We start from the raw sequence: 20,892 nt of genomic DNA, 5'->3' as shown, positions 1-20,892 counted from the left end.
TTTTTTGTTGTTGCAATCCGCACCATTTACGAAAATCTAGACGACCCGCGCATTTAGAATGTTCCAGGCAAACATATGGATGGAAATCAGGCTGGAAAGCATCACAAGTTTTTGTCACAGGCACTTATTTAGCCAGTCTGCCTTTGAACGTCGATTTCGTCACTATTCTTGCCCTGGACTAGCACCGTAATCAGAGTCACTACACGCTTGTGCTTCATTGAGAGATACTGCATTCGGTGGAGAACGTAGTTTTCTTCCTGCTCTGGACAGTGACAATAAATTTGAGGGATGTATTTTCGACTATAAAATTGTATTTATTACAATTGTATTTGAAATACCCACGTTTTACTATTTAAATACAAACGCCAAATACAATACCCAATTTGTAATTAAATACAAATGCAAAATACACAAAGTTATTGAAATATGTATTTCAAATACTTGTATTTGAAATACTGCCCATCCCTGATTATTACACAGCATTTTTTTTTTTGCATAAGAAAAGTCTACTGGGGGCTGAAATAACAACGCAATGCTTTAAACGTAATACCTAAAAGCTCGACATTTTTGGCAGCTAATTTATTTAGTAACCTTGGTAGTTTGTTTTTCAACGTATCTTGCCCATAGATTGTTCTATAAGTGCTCACATTCCAAGGCTCACCATGGCGCGTTGTGTAGGCTGTAGTATTACTTCGTAAGTTAGCTAATCCTTTTAAAAACGGTGATTTCGTTTTTACCTCTTGTTTAAAAGCTTTAGAAATCCGATAATCGTACATTTTATGAATTGGCAATACATCATATTTTACGAACCACTCTTGTGTGTGAAAGCAAGAAGGAATATTTTCAACAAATCTTAGAAACCGTGTTTGTAAGACATGTATTCTTTGTAGATTTGCTTGAGTTGTGGATGCCAGACTAAATGGCAGTAGTAAAGCGTAGATGAAAACAAACTATTATAAATTGAAATCAGAATATTTTGTGGCAGAATATACCGATTACGATATACAAGTTCGACTATTTGGGACAGCTTTGCGGCTACGGAATCAGTATGTGTGTCCCACGACAAATTTTCTTGAAAAACAGCCCCTAGTACGTTAAAACTAGAGACAACTGCGATGGGAGTTGAATTTAGCATTATTGGTTGATTTAACATATCTTTATATTTTACTACAAAATAAGACAGCTTTAGTTTTGTTTATATTTATTTTTAAGTTATTTTGGCACGTCCATCCGTCTAGTTTTTGTAACGTCAAATTCTCTTTATCGACTATCTCATTAGATATATTTCCGGTTATAAATATGCTGGTATCGTCGGCGTAAATAATGAAGTTAACATCTGATCCAACAGAGACAATGTCATTTATATACATATTGGAAAAAAAGAACTCTGAATACTCCCCTGTGGTACACCGCAAGAAGCAGGACGTGGATCGGAGAAATGATCGTCTATACGGACTCTTTGTGGACGACAGGCGCGTAGCCAGGAAAATGGGGGGGGAGGGGGGGGGGGCGTGTCAGGTGTCAGAACACCCCCTGAAATTTTACTTTATTATATATATATATATATATATATATATAGTGTTGTGTGTGTGTGTTTGTGTATTAATTGTATGTTTGAATGTACCAGCACCTTGAAACACCACCCGCAAATATTTTCTGGCTACGCCACTGGTGATGATGATGTAGATAAGACATGATTTAGGATTTCTGTCGCGCAACGAATGCAGCTGCCGTAGTACTCACCGCAAATTGCAGCCTTCGTTCGCCGCGGGTGGTAACAAAAAAAGCAATCTCGTCGACGGCGACCGCCTTCGTTCTAATTCTCGATTAGCGTAAGCGACGGGAAAGCTGATTTCTCGGCTGCTATGCGGGGAAGCGAAGACACGGATGCTGAGAACCGGTGGAGGAGGTTGTTTCTTTGACTGTCGCAAATAATTTCCGCGTTTACCGTTGTTTTTCACTAGGAGATAGAAGCTTTGATTCGTTTGAAAGCTTCATTGAGGAAGGATATGAGTGCGAAAAGAGCACTATATTTGCAAAAAGTGATTCATTGACGTGGTGATACACGACGACAATTTCGCGCACTCAAATTGGTCACTATAAAAGACTCATGGGCAGTCAAGGAAGTTGGCGATTAGAGTAATCGTGTCACGTGTGTTCGTGGTATTGGTATGTGATCGGTGTTGAATGCATTGTATCAATTGTGTGCTGAAAATGTTTGTGTACAAGATGTGTATCTAGCTGCACATGTGGAAGCGTTGAAGTAAACTATGTATAATCGGTTTTATTTTTACTTTTAATTGGATGGTGACTAGCGCCACCGGGATCACTCATTTCCAGTTTTAGTGTTTGTTGCGCCTGCCATCTGGTGGTAAGTGGTATAACCACACTCGCCTTTTTGTTTTCACCGTAAATCACGTGACTCGTTGCGTTTCCGGTCTTCTGTCCGGGAAGGGGGGGGGGGGGGGAGGGGGGGGGGTAGTTGTGCGAGTTACTATAAGTAACTCACACTATTACCCCCCCCCCCCTCAAAGTACAACCCGTATAGTGAAATATATGGGTTCTACTTTGAGGCAAGTAGCAGTTACTACCTTTTGGACATAGTAACCGTTACTAGCTTGACCGTTACTGCTTACGATTGCTACGTTCCTAGTGACATATGTGACGAGCAGCTACTAGGTTTTACCTAGTAAACACTACTAGTTTTGTTTTTTTTAGGAGTGCATTATTTCATTGACAATGTGAACTTCATAGCAGCTGTGCACCAGAAAATATGTGCGGAAATGTAGTGGTTACCGGCCTTTGCGAAGCTGTCGATGATAAGAGAATTTTAACAATTCTCACCATCTCTCAAACCCTTGCAGGCAGCGCTTTATCGTCATTTTCACTAAAACCGTTTTTGCTCAGTATATTCTTTTACATGCTCAAGTGAAATGTATCGTGGATTCCGGCTATTTGCTCACTGTCTAAAGAGACCAATTAAAAAAAAAATTGTCTGTTTGGCCTTGTGTCTGGCTCGCAACCGAAGGGTCGTGGGTTCGATCTCGCTCCGCCTAAAAGTTTTCGAATTGATTTTCTTACAGGTAAATTAATTACTTATCGACCAATCAGGATTTTCCGGTCTCACAAATGCCGACCCCGGCTTTCTGCGACACAACCTCCTCAAAGCTTATCGCTTTCATATGATCTTTTAATTGCACATGGAAGTTGCGGAATTGGTTTTGCTTCGTACATGTTTGAAGAGATGTGTATATTTATTTTTAATCTAGAGCAACGAGTTGTATACAGACGATGGGCTGTTATGTTAGTAATACATTAAAAAAGTTTTAATGCTATATATCTTCAACACACTACAAGATAATAAATAAGAAGTATGAAGTAAAAATGTCTAAATAGCCATGGTTGTGCATTTTAGACGCTGTAAACATAGTTTATAGATATGCACAAATTTTTGTAGATATTATCACTATAGACGACTATATTTACGAAATACTCGAGTATTCTATCGCATGTACTTTGTAATTACGCGCCGTCAAACTTGGCACAAATCGCAGAATGCCAAAAAGGCGGTTGCCGCTCTGGTGCGGTCTTAACTTTACTTTCTCGGATAATAATTTATCTGTTTAAAAACTCTTTGTGATTAAGTTCCCTCCATACATTCAAGAGTAATGCATAAAATATGAAAAGAAAAAAGAAAATGTCTAACGCACACGTGTGCATGATCTTATCTGAACCGACCCTTAGTCCCTAATAACATGCAGCTCTAGTCCTCGTGACGAGATATGCTGTCCTTCCATACATTAATACGCAGCACGTGCCTTGCGTTGTTTAAGCAAGCCTTCCTTCTCTCTCTCTCTCTCATAGAGTCAATAAAATGATATAGAGATAGTAAGAAAGAAAGAGAGAGAGAAAATAAATGAACGTAGTGGAGGGAAATGTCCCATGGCATTCGAGCCGCTGAAGAACGGCAGGGCATAGACCCGGACATCAGCTGTCCCAATGGGCGGTCTCGATGGGCCCATATCGCTAGCGACGCATTAATATGCAGAAAGCAGCAGACAAACATCACCTGTATTGCCTGTGCCTTGTTTTTTTTTTTCTAGCTTGATTTGTAGGAGAGCACCGGAATCTCGCATATTGTATGAAACCAAGTGAACTGGACAACGCTCGAGCGACTTCAACTCGTCGCTAGGAAACGAACACACCCAACCTTTTGTCTGCTTTTTTCTTCGCTCTTCTGTCGCTCTTTTTATCGTTCATTTTCTCGTTAGCGCTGATGTCAGCGCCCACGATTTGCCGCGTTCTGCTGCCGTCTTTATCCCTCCACTCTCCCTCCCGCCATCCGTCAGTTCATAAACTGACGGAGGCTCTTATCTTTAGGTACAACGACCTACTAGAGTCTTACCGCGCGCAAATATTATAATTTATTTCCTTCGTGCTGCTGTCTGAAGCACGAACGTAGCGGTTACAGCACGAGTATCTATTCCGTGTAGGAGACTTCGCTGTTGATGCCGGCCTATTGGCTTATTTGCCTTAACCTTTATTCTCGGTATCCGTGTCAGTTGTTTTTGAGACGAAAACTGATAGCGGCAAACGTATCGCCTCTCTGCGAGCTTCTAAGGACGATAGGGAGTTTTCGAAGGTCGTTTCTGCAGTCCCGCCGCAATCTATCCAGCGCGCTAAGAAACCCCGAGCTCTGGAGACAACGCTAGCGGAGCGCAAGCGTAGAAGTAGCGCCTTCGTTGCGGAGAGCCGTAACGGGACGGCAGAAACAATGTACGCAAACGTCCCTACTGTCTAGGCGGGATTGCTGGTAAACTGTGGAGGTCTGAGTAGCGCGCACATTGCCTGTGAATCCGGCAGGATTTCAAGTTCAAGATGACGACTGGCGACGGGCAACGCGAGTGCTAGCCGCCTTCCATTCATCATCATCCCCGCAACAAAACATTCAGGTCAGTGCTTTTGTTTCTTACGTTTATCTTACGCTATGGCTACTGTAGTGGATTTTGAAGCTATGCCGGCTACTGAGTAACACCGTCGTTTGGAGAAAACCTCAACCAGACTACAAAGAGCTTGAAAGATGTTTTTTTTTTTTTTTTAGAAATAATTTGATTAGTTTTTGTTTGATTTTTTGCGCATCACTTCGTTGTTTGACCTTGATGTTTAATAAGTGCAAAGGCATGTAGTGAGTGAGAAGTTCAACCAACACCCCTTGACTGCGGTGATATTTTTAGCTACCCAAACTAACTATATTTTCTGAATCCCCGAGGCTTTTACCCTCTCTCGAACGCAATCTAGTGTCGCGACATTCAGAATAGTTATTTTGAAATCGGAAATGATGCCAAAAATTAACATTCAAATACACCCGCGCTTTTCAGTGCCGAGACGTCAGTGGCAGGCTGACTCAACAGTCGAGCCGACAGTCAGAAAACAGAATATACCGAGCGTCTGGTTCGTGCTGCTGCGCTGCAGGTGCCGGAGCAAGCTTCCAAAGCAACTCATTTTCTAATACTACACAGCGCACAAAAGAGAGAGAGAAAAATTGGTTTATTGGAGAGGTGAATAAGTTATCCCGCGGAGATTGGCAGGATGGCTACTTCACACTTGGGGGAGGGGAAGAAGGAAAATAAAGGTTATAGCGCACAAAAGACAACACACTATAAAAATGCATGCACACAAAGAAAGAACTCTCACGCAGCGCCGACTGTCAACTCTGGGATATATTAATCATTCTCATCGTTACCTTTTACTCTTACGCATTAAAAAGAAGAAAATAAAAATTAACTAAGGAAAAAAAGAAAAGGAGAGAAGATAAAGAGAAAAAGGAAAAACAATAAAATACAATACAATAAAAAGAAAAGAAAAATAAAATGAAAGAGGAAGTGATAAAGTACGCCTACAGTAAAAGTCACTAAGGAGGTTTTCTTATATAATCTAACTCTTTCTGGAATAAGGTAATCGACGGGGTACTAACACATAATTCATCTAGCAGGTCTATGCTAGCGGCTTCGATAATTTCTCTAGACAGTTTTTGTTTTGTTTTTGGGTTTGTACCAGTGCCGTGGAATTGTTTAGAAGGGGGGAGCATCCACAATCTCTGCAATAAATGCCCAGATGACCTGAGTTAGCGTTAATGGCGTTGTTGTTATGTTCTCGAAGTCTAACTCAGCGACCCGTCTGCCCGACGTAATGCTTCCCACAGGTAAGAGGGAAGGAATAGATCACTCCATCTGCGCAGGAAACGAACTTGGTCTTGCGGTTTTTGTTCCAGCACTCTGGTAGAGTAGATGACCCATTCACCGGCTTGCATAGACTGGAACGTTTTTGCGGAGCAGAGAATACTACGTCGATGTTGATTCTATTAGCTACCTTCTTAAGTCTGTGGGACAGGTTGTGAATATAAGGTACTATGACAGGCCTTGCGGTGCGTTCTCTTGTTCTGTGGTTAGTGGCTTCTGCTTGCTTGACCTCCCTAACTAGGCATTCAGAGACTGAAATTAATAATGACACAGTGTATCCTGCTGAAACCAATTGAAATATTTGCGTTTTGAAGCTCATATGCTGCGCTGTGAAGCTGTGCGCTGTGAAGTATTAGCATGATTCACCAAATGGCTCAAGCTGAAGTATTGACCAACTTATTTGACATCGTGAAACTGCTTTTAATCGGTCGGGAACAAATTCGACATCCCGAAGAGTGAACCACTGCCTGCCTGCCCACTGGCTCCACTTTTTTTTTTCATTGTTGCCAGTAGAGACTTTCAGTCTTGAAGGACACGACGAGGACGAAACCTTTTGCAAATTCAAATAACTTCGCGCCAAAATATTATTTTGGCTCAATGTTTGAGATACTATCTGAGCGCTGTCCGTCGGTGTGTTTGTCAGATTTGCATACGAACCGGAGACCACAAAAGAGAACGCAGTTACACCACCGGTACGTCATGCAAGATACACGATGTTTCTCTGTAGACATGACGAAAAGGAGTGTTTCCGGACGCGTTTCAAGCATATTGCAGAATGCGTGCCTCATACAAGCGTACGCTTGAAACATGTCTACAGACGGTGTTTAGTGACCAATAAAGAGATTTAGGGAATTGTTTTTGCACATCTGATATGGTGCGTTGGCCTTCCGGTTAGAACTGCAGATGGGCTACCACAGAAGTAATTAAAAGCGCCGAAAAAGACAAGGACAAAGAAGTGGAACGACCCAAGGCGCACTCGCAACTGTGGTTTATTTCGAAAAGTACATGAATTTATAGGCCCCAGAGCCCTGTCAGTCATCAGCCTGTCGCTCGCAACGCTTCTTTCAAATATTCAAACTCACTCTTTGACAGGGCGAGTGACGCTTCACTTACACACTCAACGCCCTTATCCCTAATTGCTTACGCCTCGTGCAGCTCTCTGCTTCGTTCGGTCGCGATAACGAGCCAAAATCTTAATGTCATGTAGCACTGACGTACACGGGCATCTATTACAATGAATGGCGAGATGGCCAGACGGGTCATCTCGCCATTCATTGTAATGCCAGACGGGTGGCGCTCCTACCGCGGCAGGGCGCATGCGCGGTGCCCACACCTCGTGTGTTTGTAAAGAGCGCGTTATAAGAAAGACAGTGCGAGGGTGAAAAGCGCGGAAGCTAGGAAAGCTGAAGAAGAGAGGAGTGACCTCCTTTCCACAACGGTTTTTTCGGGCTCGCCCTTTCCCCCTTGGCACAGGAGGCTCGCACATGCGCAGTTTGTACCGGAGGGCCCATTGTACCTTATCGGATGTGCCAAAACGGTTCCCTAAAACTCTCTAACGTTAGAGTTTTATGGAACCGTCTTTGCACATTCGATGCGGTACGGTGGGCCCTCTTTGTTTCCCCTCTTTGAATCGGTGTTTTTAGTGTCCAGCTTTAATGTCGGAGAGAAATCGGTGTTTATCGGGCTTATGTTGTAAAGTGATCCTTTATTTACCGGGACAAAAAAATACTAAAATAATTTCTTTAGTAATGCTTGTAAAGAGAACAAGGCAGGGGATGTGGTTTCGATAGAAAGCAACAAACACAACAGCAGTTCAGTGCAGCGCTGTTTTCCGGGTCAACGAGGAAAATAAAGTTAGTGTTAGAAGATTGCTTCCCGTAAACCTGACGTAGCTTGTCTTCTCTTTTTTCTTTAAGGACAGTTTAAACTTGTGGTTTTTCTGTTTTTACCGATTCAGGAAAAACCGCCACGGGAGTTAATTTTCGGTGTTTATCGGTACATACCGAAAACAAGGAACCCTATTTATAACCCACATAGAATACTGCATACTAACCTCATTCAGCGGGCACCAACATTCGGGAATGTGTAATCCTTTTTTTTTTTGCATCACAAACAAGGCAATTTTGTTGTTTAACATAAAATAAACTGGAATGATAATTATCATAATAACTATTCTGATGATGACGATGATGATGCTGATGTGACGTGGAGACCCTTTCTCACATCAGTGAATCAACTCTTCGCCATGGACTCCTCAACAAGCTGGGTTGTGGCTGCGGGTTGCTGTTGGATCCACTTCTTCAACTACGCCATCTTTCGGTCCGCCGCCATTGTCTACGTGGCCATTTTGAATTCGCTCGACACCACCAGGGCGGAAGCGGCGTGGCCGGTCACCGTCATGGGCATCCTCTCCTGTGTCGCAGGTTAACGATATGCTCATGCTCGGTATTTCGTTTGATCCATATTGATTAGGTAACCATCGCCATTTTTTCGACATATACTTCAGTAAAAGCAAATATAATTATAATAATAACAATATTAGTAGTAGTATTAATCGCGTTAAAGTTAATATAAAATAACGAGAAAAAGAAGCGGGTTGGCTACCTTTCATGTCAGTGATTCTTCGGTTGTACCATAAAAAATGGACATAAAAGATATGTTATCGAATAAGCGCTACCTATAAGCAGTAACGAAGTTAACGTTCGGACACCTTTAGTTACGCAACAATAAACTACACATCGAAGGAGGTTGAACTGTGTAACAGCAAAATACAAGGGGCGTTCAAAACGTTTGTACTGTTATCAGGAAGGAAGAAAGCTGCGATCACGAGCGTCGATGGTGGAGGTATAGTTTGTTTCTCCGTATGTATCACACAAGGTGACACATTTCTCCCAGCGATTAATGAACTGAAAAATACTGGTTGTATAAGCATTCATTTCGGCTTTGAGGAAGTGTTCCACCTTGACATTCATCTCGTCATCGTCCTGAAAACGGTTGCCACGTTCCTGGGTTCTTCAATAAAAGGAAGAAGGCACAAGTCACTGGATGCCGCGGACGGTGAATACGAGGGAACATTTGGCAGCATCTTATAGGCTAATAGCATCCGCATCCGTCACCGTCCGCTGCGGAGGACTATTAGCTGGTGCGTTGTGGTGGAGAAAACGCATCTCGCGACGCTTGATGGCCTCCTGTAACCTAGTCAGGAAGTCCCGGAAATATTTCTCAGTGGATACTTGGCCTTCGCGGATATGATCAAATAAAACACGCCATTGCAACTAAAACAAAAAAAAAATGAAACGTTAATCATCATATATTTTTGCGGTGTTGAATCCGCGTGCTTTCACGGTCCGCTATGTTTCTTCGTCTAGGGGCTGTAATGATACAGCTGATACGTAACCGCGGTGATCATGGTGAGCGCTGCTATTTTCGTTGCACGGACTAAAGTGGTACCGCTTGGTGGGACAATCATAATGGCAGAAAAGTCTGAGAAAGCAAAGAAGAAAAATATGAGGAACAAAAATGTGCACTCGACGTTAGGGAAGGCATCGAGATGTCGTTAATTTGCGTATTGTTCATACGCCATGCGAAGTAGTCCTTACAAGATTTTGTTTGTCGGAGAAAGAACGATACCTTTAGCGTACGTCTTGATAACACACTTTACTAATATAAAATAAGCTCACATATATCTTAATCTTCAACATAAATAGGAAAATTAGGAATGCTCCAAGCGCAGCAGGACTACTTTTACTACGGTTCTTGAGGTGCAAACGCGAGTATAAATAATATTAACGAATAATTTTTTTTTTTTTTTTTTTGCTTGGGGAATGGTTTTAGGAAGAAAGGTAACGTCACTCTTCTCCTTCGATCACGTGACACTATGTTAACTTACGTCGCGTGACCTGGCAGCATCTGACCACGTGACGTAGCCACGTGACTCCCGCCAAACCCTTGCGAATAGAGATTCCACTCACGGGAGCTTGACCAACATCCAGTGGAATAATCGAAGCCTGTGAACAGATTGCGCTACTTCCACGTCGCATGATCACACTCGGATGCCACCTACTCGGTGATTGGAGTCAAGCCCGACGCCGAGCGTCCCTGAACGCATTGATTGGACAACGGGGCTTGGCCGAACCTTCACCCAGCACACGTGTTCAATCTTTGTCTGCGCTTATCCTCACTGTGACTATGACAGAATTCCAGTGCTTATGCTTTGATCCCCCGATACCCGAATGGATATCGGTACCGATATCCAGACGCAGCAGAAGCTACGAGTTAACAAGACCAATCAAACAGCGTGAAAAGCGCAAGTCATCGTGTTTTCGCTTCAGATAATTAGTTCAAAGACGATAGAACGCGCACAGACACTAGACGAACACAATATTTTTGACGCTGTTTCATAGGCACGATAGGCTTGTAGCGTTGATTGCGTCCTCCTGCTTTATGTTGAAACGAGGTACAGACCTGTCCAGAGCTTATCAGCCAGCTGAAATATGCTGAGTGGCTGGGCTGTGGACGCTTGCGCGGCGTCTCATATTTCGTGAAAGTCAGCTACTGCGTACGCTCAGAACGACTTCCACAGCCCAGGAGACAAAGATGGCAGCGCCCAGAAAGCGATTGCTGGAAAAGGTTTATAGGTGGTGTTGGTTTGGCGCGTGTCTTTTTGTTTTTCGTTTCTATGGACTCAAAAAGTTTCCAATTTCTGGTATGAAATATCGCGTCACTGTCGGGTCTCCACTGACAGGTCCCGTGGTGGGATGGCTCGCCACGCGAGTCCCAGTGTGGAAGCTGAGTGTTTGCGCGTGCCTGGTGGGAGCCCTGAGCATATCGGCCTGCTTCTTTGCCAACGGCACCTGGTTCCTCATCGCCGCCATTGGAATCGTGCACGGTGAGTCGGCGCGGTCAAGATCCTTTTACACTCCATCTCCCTCAGAGAGCTTAGATTTAAGAGATAAAGCAACTGAAAGAACGGAACGTTTGTAATCAAATGACGGTCGCCTTCTGCACAGGTAGGTAGCAAGTATTCATTTGTTGCGCTGTCGCATCACACGGAGGAAGGTGTGCGAAACGCCGGAGACGCTTAGACGGTCGAAGCCTTCGTCCCTCTCTCTCGTAGCTCATATTGCAAATGCTGTACATCAACCACCTGACCCCGACCGACGTGTTTGAAAAACTCTGAAATCTAGGCACACCAATCTCACCAGCTGCACGTAGCGCTGCGGAAGCCGCAGACAGGGGGGAAAGGTTGATCGGTGGCCGAGTGGGCTAGCTGACACCAGCTCGGAGCACGTGGAGCGAAAGCTCGCGCTGCAGAACCCAGGGAGTTCAATCCCCCCCCCCCCCCCCCCCCCCCCCTGCCGGTTTTGATCTGGATGAGCATCGTACCGGCGTATGGTCGTGTATCACTAGGAAGTTTTCGTAAACCGCGTCTTGCCCTCCGTGAAGCCCTCCGCAACGAAAAAGCCACTAATGCGCGTGCGCGCCGACAGCCTTGACAGTAGAGTTCTGGCTATGGTAGCGGGTTGCGGAGAGCGTTGCGGGACGGCGAAAACGACCTACGAAAACACCCTGCCATTACATGTTGCACGTTTAACAATAGATTAATGTGTCCGTTGCGATACTGCTCCTTTGAATACATATGGACCAAAAAATCAGCGCCGAAATTTCGTGGATAGCGGTTGTACTGCTTTGGCTAAATTGCTCATCTACAGCTGAGACACCAGACGCCCATTGATGCTGACCAACGTCCGGCTGTAGAAACATACAGAGAAAATTAATATTAGATGGGAGGGAGGAAAAACCCTCTTTTTTACAAAGTTCAAATGACAGTCTCATTCCCGATAGGCACAAAAGCGACGTCTGTGATCCACAGAAAGGTTTAAGGGCAAACGAGGAATCCCCCCTTCCACTACAGCTGAACTGTTTGCGCTATGCGCCCTTGTCCCTGTACCTTTGGTAATGCTGCGAGCCACTAGGGAGATTGAGTATAAAGCTCTGTACTTTCACTGTCGCCGAAATCATTAAGTCACAACGTAGTAGAAAGAGTAGATAGGGTGATTATTGTGCCGTGTCGCCGTTGCTTCCTCTCAGCGGCACATGTCAGTACCGCTAGGTACTATAGATCCTACCTTACTTAGCACTAGTATTACAATAGTTCAAACTCTTGGCCCTTCTTATACATCCCTATGCACCAATAAACCCCAATCAACCAAGCAACTAATCCAGCCCCGTGTGCGATTAAACTGTGACCGTTAGAAACAAAGGGAAGTTGAAACAGTTAAAAAAATAGTCAATGCTACGTTATGGCGTAGTTTTTCCTGGAGAATCAAAATGTCACCATCCCTCTCATTTGTTCTCAAAACAACATTAAACGTAAAAAAAAAAGAATCGAAAAATATGCAGCCGCTCGCCGCTTCGGACGTCATTGGTTGGTCGTGCCGTGATGTCATAAAAAGAGCTAGTGCGATTCTAACTGCATATGTCGCTCAACTATGAACTGGAAATCCTTAACCTCGTTTGGTCTCCGCTTCGCGTAAGTTCCTCGGATGCGCTGACCTGCCTGTTCTGTAGAAAAATCCTCAAACTGCTAAACTGGCAACCCTATACTGAAAAAAAAACAAAAAAAAACACCTCTTCTTCTTTTACATTTCTTCGTTCCGAGATATGAAACTAATGAATCTGGAAGAAGATTCTCAGTAAATGGTTTCTAGTCCAGCAGTAGGTTTGATGGCTCTGTGAGTCAAAGAGCACGTGCGAGGAACCTTTCGTGACGTCATGTTCCCCTTCTCCTTTTACTGCCCTCTCCCGCTCCCGCGGAGGGGGTGGTTTCAATGCAACTTCAAGGGCATCCTTCTAGGTGATGCGGTCATGAAATCACCTACTTTTTGTGGTATTCGTGTTGCTTCAAGTATGTTTATCCTTAACTAGATTGCTGATCTGGTCTTTCTTTTTTTTTATTTCAGGCATCAGCATGTCGTTCACCAATCTTTGCAACACAGTAATCAAAGCCCACTTCACCCAGCGCAGAGCGCTCGCTTGTGGTATAAGTTTTGCAGGACTGACCGTTTCCGGCCTGGTCTTTCCCCCACTGCTCCAGTTTTTGCTTGAAAACTACGGTCCGAAAGGAATGTTCCTGGTGACCGGAGCCCTGATGCTGAATGCCACTGGAGGCGCACTGCTGCAACGCATTCCACCAGAAATGCCCTGCAAGTCTGCATCAGTCCTTAATGAAAACAAGAGGCACGACATTTGTTTATACAAGACAGACTCTAATAAAAGCGACATCCGACAGTGCCCAAATGATAGCATTGGAGCTGCATTGACAACTGAAGACGATAAGTTCCTAGCGCAAAACGGCTTTCCTCATAAAAACGGGGCCACTCAGGGAGTCTCTCACCCTCTAAATGTTACGCAGGCCCTTTCGTCACAATCAAAAACAACGACGGATCTGGGATATGAGAAGCAAAACGAATCTCAAGGAAAAGAGTGTGTGAATCCACACCATGCACCTGATGACGTCGACGTTGTAAATGACGAGACGGCAACCTATGGTATGAAAAGTTCCAGTAATCAAAACAAGGTCTCCTCGCCATCCTACCTCAGACACCCTAAATTTTACATCATCGCATTCGCAAGTTCGGTCATCGTTTTCAACATGTCTACGTACTCAACGGTCACTGTCGACTTTGCAACCGACAGAAATGTCTCCGAATGGAACGCCGTCTTGCTTCTCATGATGTACGCGATTGCAGATTTGGTGTCCAGGCTGGGATCTGGTTGGTTTACGGACAAGGGATTCCTGGCGAAGAGCTCGATGATGACCGCTAACCTTTTCCTCTGGGCACTGTCTTTATGTGTGATGCCTTTCTGCTACTCGTTCTACCTTCATGCCATTCAAGCCGTCGTCGTAGGGTGGTGTAACGGTGCTACTCTCATCTTAGTCCCAGTGTTGCTCATGGAGCTTGTGAACACCGACAAATTTAGCGAGTGCTTCGGAGTGGCGCTCCTGATCTCGGGAATACCACTGTTGCTGAGACCAGTCTTGATAGGTAAATCATTTTCTTCTCTTTTTTTAGATATGTTCTCTTATGTTTCTTTCTTTTATGACATTAAACCTGTCCCGTCTGGTACATGGTTCAATTTGCTGCGTCTCGTGGAACACTTTAAAATCTTTGTTATTTTTGCATAGACTTTCTTCGGTGTTACTTTGCCTTAACTTATTCATAATACAGGAGCAGCTTTTTTTCAACCACCGATCATTTAAACCGAAAAAAAAAACTGGTATATTTTTTTTGTTGCATATTTTAAACTTATATACATACTGTAGCCACTTCTCCACGTAATCACCGCGCCGATTCAGCCACTTATCATTTCATGGCATAAGCTTTTGGATATGCTCCTCAAAGGTTTCCGCCTGGTTTCTGATTCATTCCATCGAGCGTCAACGAGACCGTCAGTTGCCGCGGGCGTGTAATGCATATATAGGAAACTGCACGAAGTGTAAGGGAGCAAAACAAACGTCCATTATGATGGGTGTCGGGGTAAATGTTCTATGGCGACTGACGCTCTTGGTGACGCCTGGTGGAATGAGTGAGAACATTAGTGGCAATTTTCTTTGAGGAGGGCTCCCAAAAGCTTGTGCTTTATGTCGTGACAAGTGCCTAAATATTCGCGGTTATTATACGAAGTTGCTGTGTACAGTATGCATCTCAATTCTGTGTACGGTTAAAGCATTTGTCATCACTCTTATTTTTTTTCTTATTTTACCCAGCTCATTAGTGAATCAAATTAAAACAGCCGTCCTGTATACCCAGCAGCACGGCGATGCTTGGGCGGTGTCACACCAGTGCTGGCCAAAAATCGGTCCCAAAATCGGTCAAATATTAAGTTTCGCACCACGGCCCGATATTCAGCGGTTATTGGCGTACCGTCATTTCGCCACCGTCCTAGCATCGGCGCGATATCGTGCGAGTATTATACGCATCGGACTTTCTCCGGGTATGCGAAACGCAAGTTCGTCTGCTTCTTTTGCAGGAGTTCCAGTGACGTCAGAACGCCAGCTTTCATTTGCTTTCATTGAAGGATAGTGGGTAGACCTGGAGGCAGCTTTCTTGGAGGTCTACCCACTATCCTGCAGTCGGAGCCAGTCAGAGCTCGGCGTAGTTCTGACGTCACCACAACCCCTGCAAAAGTAGCAGACGAACTTGCACTCCGCATTGGCGTGATATTGTGCGTGTACTGTACGAATCGGCCCCGGTATCGGCTGAATGTCGCATATACGTCTGATTTGTGTCGGCCGGACATCGTGGGAGTCTGCTTCGTATCGGCCGTTGCATATCAATTTCTGCATATCAAACGTATACATGAACAGCCATAATTGTTTTTGATAACTCCTAGAAGTTGATTAAACTACTAATATTACACACAACATATTCTCAACAGATTTACAAAAGTAATGCTTCTCTGTGGAACTGAAGCAAAATTATTAAGTAAACTTACTGTTTCCTGCCATGCAAAGCTCATAAATCAATCACGAAGGACCGTGGACATTGGGAGGGAGGCAGAACTAGTATCAGAAGCATACTGTGGAATAATTATGAGTAATATAGCGATATCATGTAATCCGTGATAGATTCATAATGCGACTCGAGCAGCACAGAACAACGCAAACAGAAAGTCGAGAACGAAAAATGTCGTCTCAATTCAATGAAAGTTTCGCTGTCGCCAAACACAAAAAAAAAAAAAAAATGCCTGGACTCCGACGAATAAAACGGCCATCACCGAAAAACGTTCGTAGTTTCTTGGATCCTGGTGGCTTGGTGCAGTAAACTTCTACTTGAGAGAAGGGAGTCGTAAAGCGAGCACCTATTTTGAAAAGCCGTAATTTAAAATCGTGAAGTCGGCTGATACTTAAAGTTCAAATAAGTTGGCATGGACGTATTATATTAAATAAAAAAATGAACTATACAATATTCAGTTGTTTTGTTTGTGGTTGAAGTTGACGAAACAAGGAATGACTTCGTAGAGCTGCGGTGCCTTCCCTGTGCATGTGGGATGCCAAAAGTGCTCGTATATTTGTAATTGCCATTTCTGTAAGAGATATCGACGTTTCGATGTGAAGGGCAACATTATTAAATATTTGAGGGGTACTTGATTGCGACGAAACTTACAGCTTTAACTTAGAACCCATTGTACATCCTTCGGAATACGCAGACCGAGGAAATTCAATGTGGTAAATGCAGACTGTTCTTAATTGAAAGTCTCGCGTAATTCGTAAAACAACGTGTGTAATATGTTGACTATCAGTTTTAACAAGTGGCCAAAATAAAGATAAAATTACAACTACCTATTAGAATTAAGGTTTGAGAAATTCCTGGAAGTTTCCTTTTAGAAACAATGAAGCAGCGTATAATTAACCTTAATTGAGGTAATTAGGGCTGGGCACTTAATCCATTAACCTACCGATAATTCAAATTATGTCTTAATTGCGATCACTTTTTTTTAAACAGTTGATTGGTTAATCTTTTACTAACAAACAAAAAAGTGAAAATTTAACCGTTTCACGTACCACGCAGACGTTGATGAGTACAACTTTATGAAGGCCAACTTTTAGTGAAAGTTTGACCTGAAGTTAACTGTAGATGTGAGGCTTTCATCAAACACGTGGAGAAGGCTAAACGGGTCCCAGTCACTTTTGCGCCGTTCGAATGTCCGTTTAGGGCAGCAGAGACTGTTGTGAACAATCAAAGGAGTAGCTATTGCCGGAGAATATCAACGAACATTTTTTTGCCTCTCCGGCTGAAGTAATCAGTTTTGAGTGTGGGTGTCTTTCGACTGCTCTCATCTACACTTCAAGGTTGATTTAAGAATCCGAAATTGTACACTGCGCCGTTCATAAAACAAACATTCAATCAGGTCAAATATTATTTTTTTTTTAATTTTGTCTTTTTTTACATGTTATGCATGGGAATGAAGAAACAAAAGGTGGTGATTAATAGTGTCAAAGTTTTTAATGGACGCCCAGCCCTAGTAAATATCGGTTGCGACGTCATTTACAGAAATGATTGGTTGAAGCTGCTGTTGCTTAAAAGTGTGCGCAGTTCTGCGTGCCTTTAGCCTGAACTTCAGAGCTTGAACAGTAAATGAGGCCCATACCTGCAAAGAGAAAATTTCAGATTTTGTCATCAGAACATTATCCTGCCCCTAAAATTCCTATGAGATTCTGCTTCTTAACTGAAACTTAAAAGAGAGAGTTCTTCGTGAACTAGGAACAGATACGTACAACGGTTGTAACTGAAACTGCATTTTACTTGCAGGCAGCTACTGAATGTCTTTTGAAGGATGAAGTTGAGAGGTTTAGTACAAATTCCAAAGCTAAAGTGTGCACTTTCCTGTTCTTTTGTCATTTGGTAAAGGACCGACTAGCTTCGGGCTGTCAAAACATTCGCATTACCAATTTTATTTCTCGATTTCATTTCAGGCTACTTCAGGGACGATCTGGGAGACTACCAGGGACTGTTCGTTATTATGGGCGTGGTGACCGCAATTAGCGCCTTCTGCTGTTTGTTTCTCCGAGAGATTCCTGTGGCAAAAGGTTTCCTTTATATGGCGTCAGAACTGTTTTGCTACAAGAAGAGGCATGCGAACCACAACGGAACAAAAGGTGATAAAGACATTTACCTACAAGTGAAGATGAATCAGCATGAAAGCATCACCTAGTGCCTCTGCAAAACCGCCAAAAGACAAGAATTAATCTGCTGATCAACAGCAAGGCTTACACCTTGGTGTCAAATGAAACAAACAAAGGAAGGCAGCAAAGCGTAGCCAGCATAGTTCCCTCGGCGGAAGTCAACAGAAACATGCGTCAGTACATCACCTGCTTCTGCTTATACATTTCAGTTTGTCGTTTTGATGGATCTTTCTGGTTTGAGAGATGCTCACTTGACGAATGGAACTTTCTATAAAATATATCTTCCAAGTGCAAAGCAAAACAGTGAAATAAACATTTACAGTTTGGTCTTTCATTTTTAGTCAGCGATGCTAAAGTTGTCACAAACCAGAGGATTATGCCTCAAGAGGTAGATATCCACTTTACCGCGCTCATGCTCACCTTGTGTTCAACCCGGCGAAATGATGACTCAGTAATGCACATAATGGAGCTCACGTTAAGATTTCAATATTTATCCTGAACAACGTTAAAAGAAGGCGCATGTGTCAAATCAATCTGAAATTTCACAGTGAGAGTGTTACCAACGCGTGCGATTGCAATCTTTACTACTTACTAAATGTCACACGAAAAGAGAGAAATTGCTGCTCCTTGTATTGGTGGTGGATCTTTCAATTTCTTTGAGATGCATGCTCACGCTCACCGCCCATATCTTCAAAGCTTCAGGCCGCAGTTCCGGCCGCCTAGAGGTTCGAAACGGCGAGTGTTCGCCCAAGGGGAACTAGCCACTTCCGATTTCTGCCCTGCTTACCTTGCTATAGGCATGATATTTATACAGTGTGAAATCTTTGCGCCCCAATGTTTTCTAGTCACACTAACTGAAAAGCGTGTTGGTATAATTTACTGACCACCGAAAGACTAAAACAAACTCGGGACGCAAAACGACGAACCTTTCTTTCAGCTAGCAACGACATGAACGTCGTTGCTAGTTGAAAGAAATACTCGTCGTCCTTCGTCTCGAGTTTGCTTTATTCTTTCTGGGGTCAGTCAATGGATTGTAGTTGCGTTATTTTTGTCTTTTCGCGTGCACGTTTTCTTCTTGTATGAGCCTCATGTTTCTGCACGGTGTTTTTGCGGCTCAGTGAGACCAATTCCCTATACCCCCAAAAAAGTAGTACATCCTTGACACAAACAGCGAAGGAAGGTCACTTAAATGAAACATCCGAGGCCAGCTGCGTGTACATGGGCAAAACAAATTGGGTCTTCTGTTGTGGCAACCTAAAGTCCTTTATCGGCGGGAAAGGATTATGATTGTTGCAGCTCCGTGATCAAAAGAAAATTGTGAACAAGCCCAACGACTTTAACCTTTTTAAAACTGTCATTCCCGTCTTCTTCAGTATCATCTGGGATATATACTTCGGTGCCCATAGAATGCAAATCATTAAAATACGTGCCCTAAACTGCTGTACTAATGTGCTGGGGTATTGTTATTTTCCGAGATTTCTTTCTATCTTTATTTCCTCGTCTTTTATTTTACTTGGTGCTACGCGTTGTCTAAATGCTGGCCCCGAATATCATCATTTCAAACAAAAGCGACGCAAAGAAAACAAAGGTTTATAATCCCTGAACACTGCCCCACATCATATAAACCTTCTTCGATCGGTTTGTTTTCATACTAGCCCGATGCGGCAGGAATCAAAATAAATGTGCTGGTTAACAATGCTTTGCGATTTGTTGGCGCAAGTACTCCATCGCATTTACAAAAAGCTCTAAGCGAACATTACATTTTTTTGTCAATGTTAAATAATGGTGGGTGGTAAATAACTGACATTTTGTGACGACTTGCTGTGCATTTAAAAAAAAAGCGTTAGAATTACTTAAGTAATAAACTACCCCGCACCTCTCCCTGGTGTCTTTTTCCTGCTGAACAAAAATAATAATAAAAATAAGGATGCAAACTTTATTGACGCGGTCTGTACCTTTGATAATTGTCAAGCACCTAACTGTTGTTTGCGAGTGCATATTCCGTACAGATTGAATGAACTTAAAGTTAAATTATAGTGTACTTAAATTTCATTCATATTACTCCGACTACTACAGGTATACTTCAATAGTTATGTTTTAGTACATTGATAGCACAGCATAAATGCATATCAAGTATCCCCAAGTGCGTGTACTTATAGACGTAAAAACTGTATATATCTTAGTGCTTCACTTAGTTTATTAGTATTACCCAAGAAATCAATAAACCTGATCATTTTTCCTCCACTAGGGGACGTCAGCAGCTTCTTGTAATCTATGCGCATGCGCAGAGTAGTCAGACTAGCGGCAAGGACACCGTGAAGTCCGCCAAACCGTTGTGGTAGGCGGTGTGTCAGCAGCTATGAATGCAGATTTTTTTTCTCTTTGCGCCAACGAGCCCTCGAGGAATATACGACGCGTGCGTGTGGGTTATTGACGTACCGATAAAAGATTGAGTAGACACGTTAATTGGGCAATGCTGCTTCCCGCCAAGATTTTATGCGTCGTAGTTTGCGCGCTATTTTCGTCTGCTTCAGGCAAAACAATATTAATGCTAATACCGCCTTTTTCCTTCTCTTTATTTTTATAGACGCTCATTAGTTAAGACGCGCGGAGTCTGGTCGAGTCCCGATTATCTACTCAAGGCTTATCAGCCAATAAGGTTTGTGCATTTATTTATTCATTCACACACAGTCAAGGCCATGGGAACGAAGAGGAGAGTGGGAACGACAATCGATAACAATAAAAAATAATTGCGCGATAAGAACGCCTAAGCGCGAACACAAGTCGTAAAAACCGAACATAATGCGGAGCGCGCGTTCGTCTGTTCCTTTTGCAGGGGTTGTGGCGACGTCAGAAAGCCGAGCTCTGACTGGCTCTGATTGGAGGATGGTGGGTAGACCTCAAGGCAGCTTGCTTCGACGAGGAAGTGAAACAAAACGATATATATATATATATATATATATA

General features: G+C 43.2%; 1 protein-coding gene across 2 annotated transcripts; it reads left to right on the top strand.

Annotated features, from left to right (window-relative positions):
• Nucleotides 1-3,944: 3,944 nt before the first annotated feature.
• Nucleotides 3,945-19,809, top strand: LOC115309676 (monocarboxylate transporter 13). Of its 2 annotated transcripts, XM_029967919.4 has the most exons (6): nucleotides 4,350-4,776; nucleotides 4,864-4,952; nucleotides 8,468-8,662; nucleotides 10,984-11,127; nucleotides 13,202-14,287; nucleotides 17,719-19,809. In XM_029967919.4, exons 3-6 carry the CDS (start codon nucleotides 8,485-8,487, stop codon nucleotides 17,955-17,957), a joined length of 1,647 nt encoding a protein of 548 aa, XP_029823779.2. In that variant the 5' UTR covers nucleotides 4,350-4,776; nucleotides 4,864-4,952; nucleotides 8,468-8,484; the 3' UTR covers nucleotides 17,958-19,809. The 2 variants fall into 2 exon arrangements, with proteins under 2 accessions (XP_029823778.2, XP_029823779.2); XM_029967918.4 differs by having other exon boundaries at nucleotides 3,945-4,952.
• Nucleotides 19,810-20,892: the final 1,083 nt, after the last annotated feature.

This window comes from Ixodes scapularis, unplaced genomic scaffold, assembly GCF_016920785.2.
Source record: "Ixodes scapularis isolate PalLabHiFi unplaced genomic scaffold, ASM1692078v2 PGA_scaffold13__105_contigs__length_92229423, whole genome shotgun sequence".
Taxonomy (NCBI): Eukaryota; Metazoa; Arthropoda; class Arachnida; order Ixodida; family Ixodidae; genus Ixodes; species Ixodes scapularis.
The sequence above is the reverse complement of the archived record's forward strand: the minus strand, read 5'-3'. Positions and strand labels throughout refer to the sequence as shown.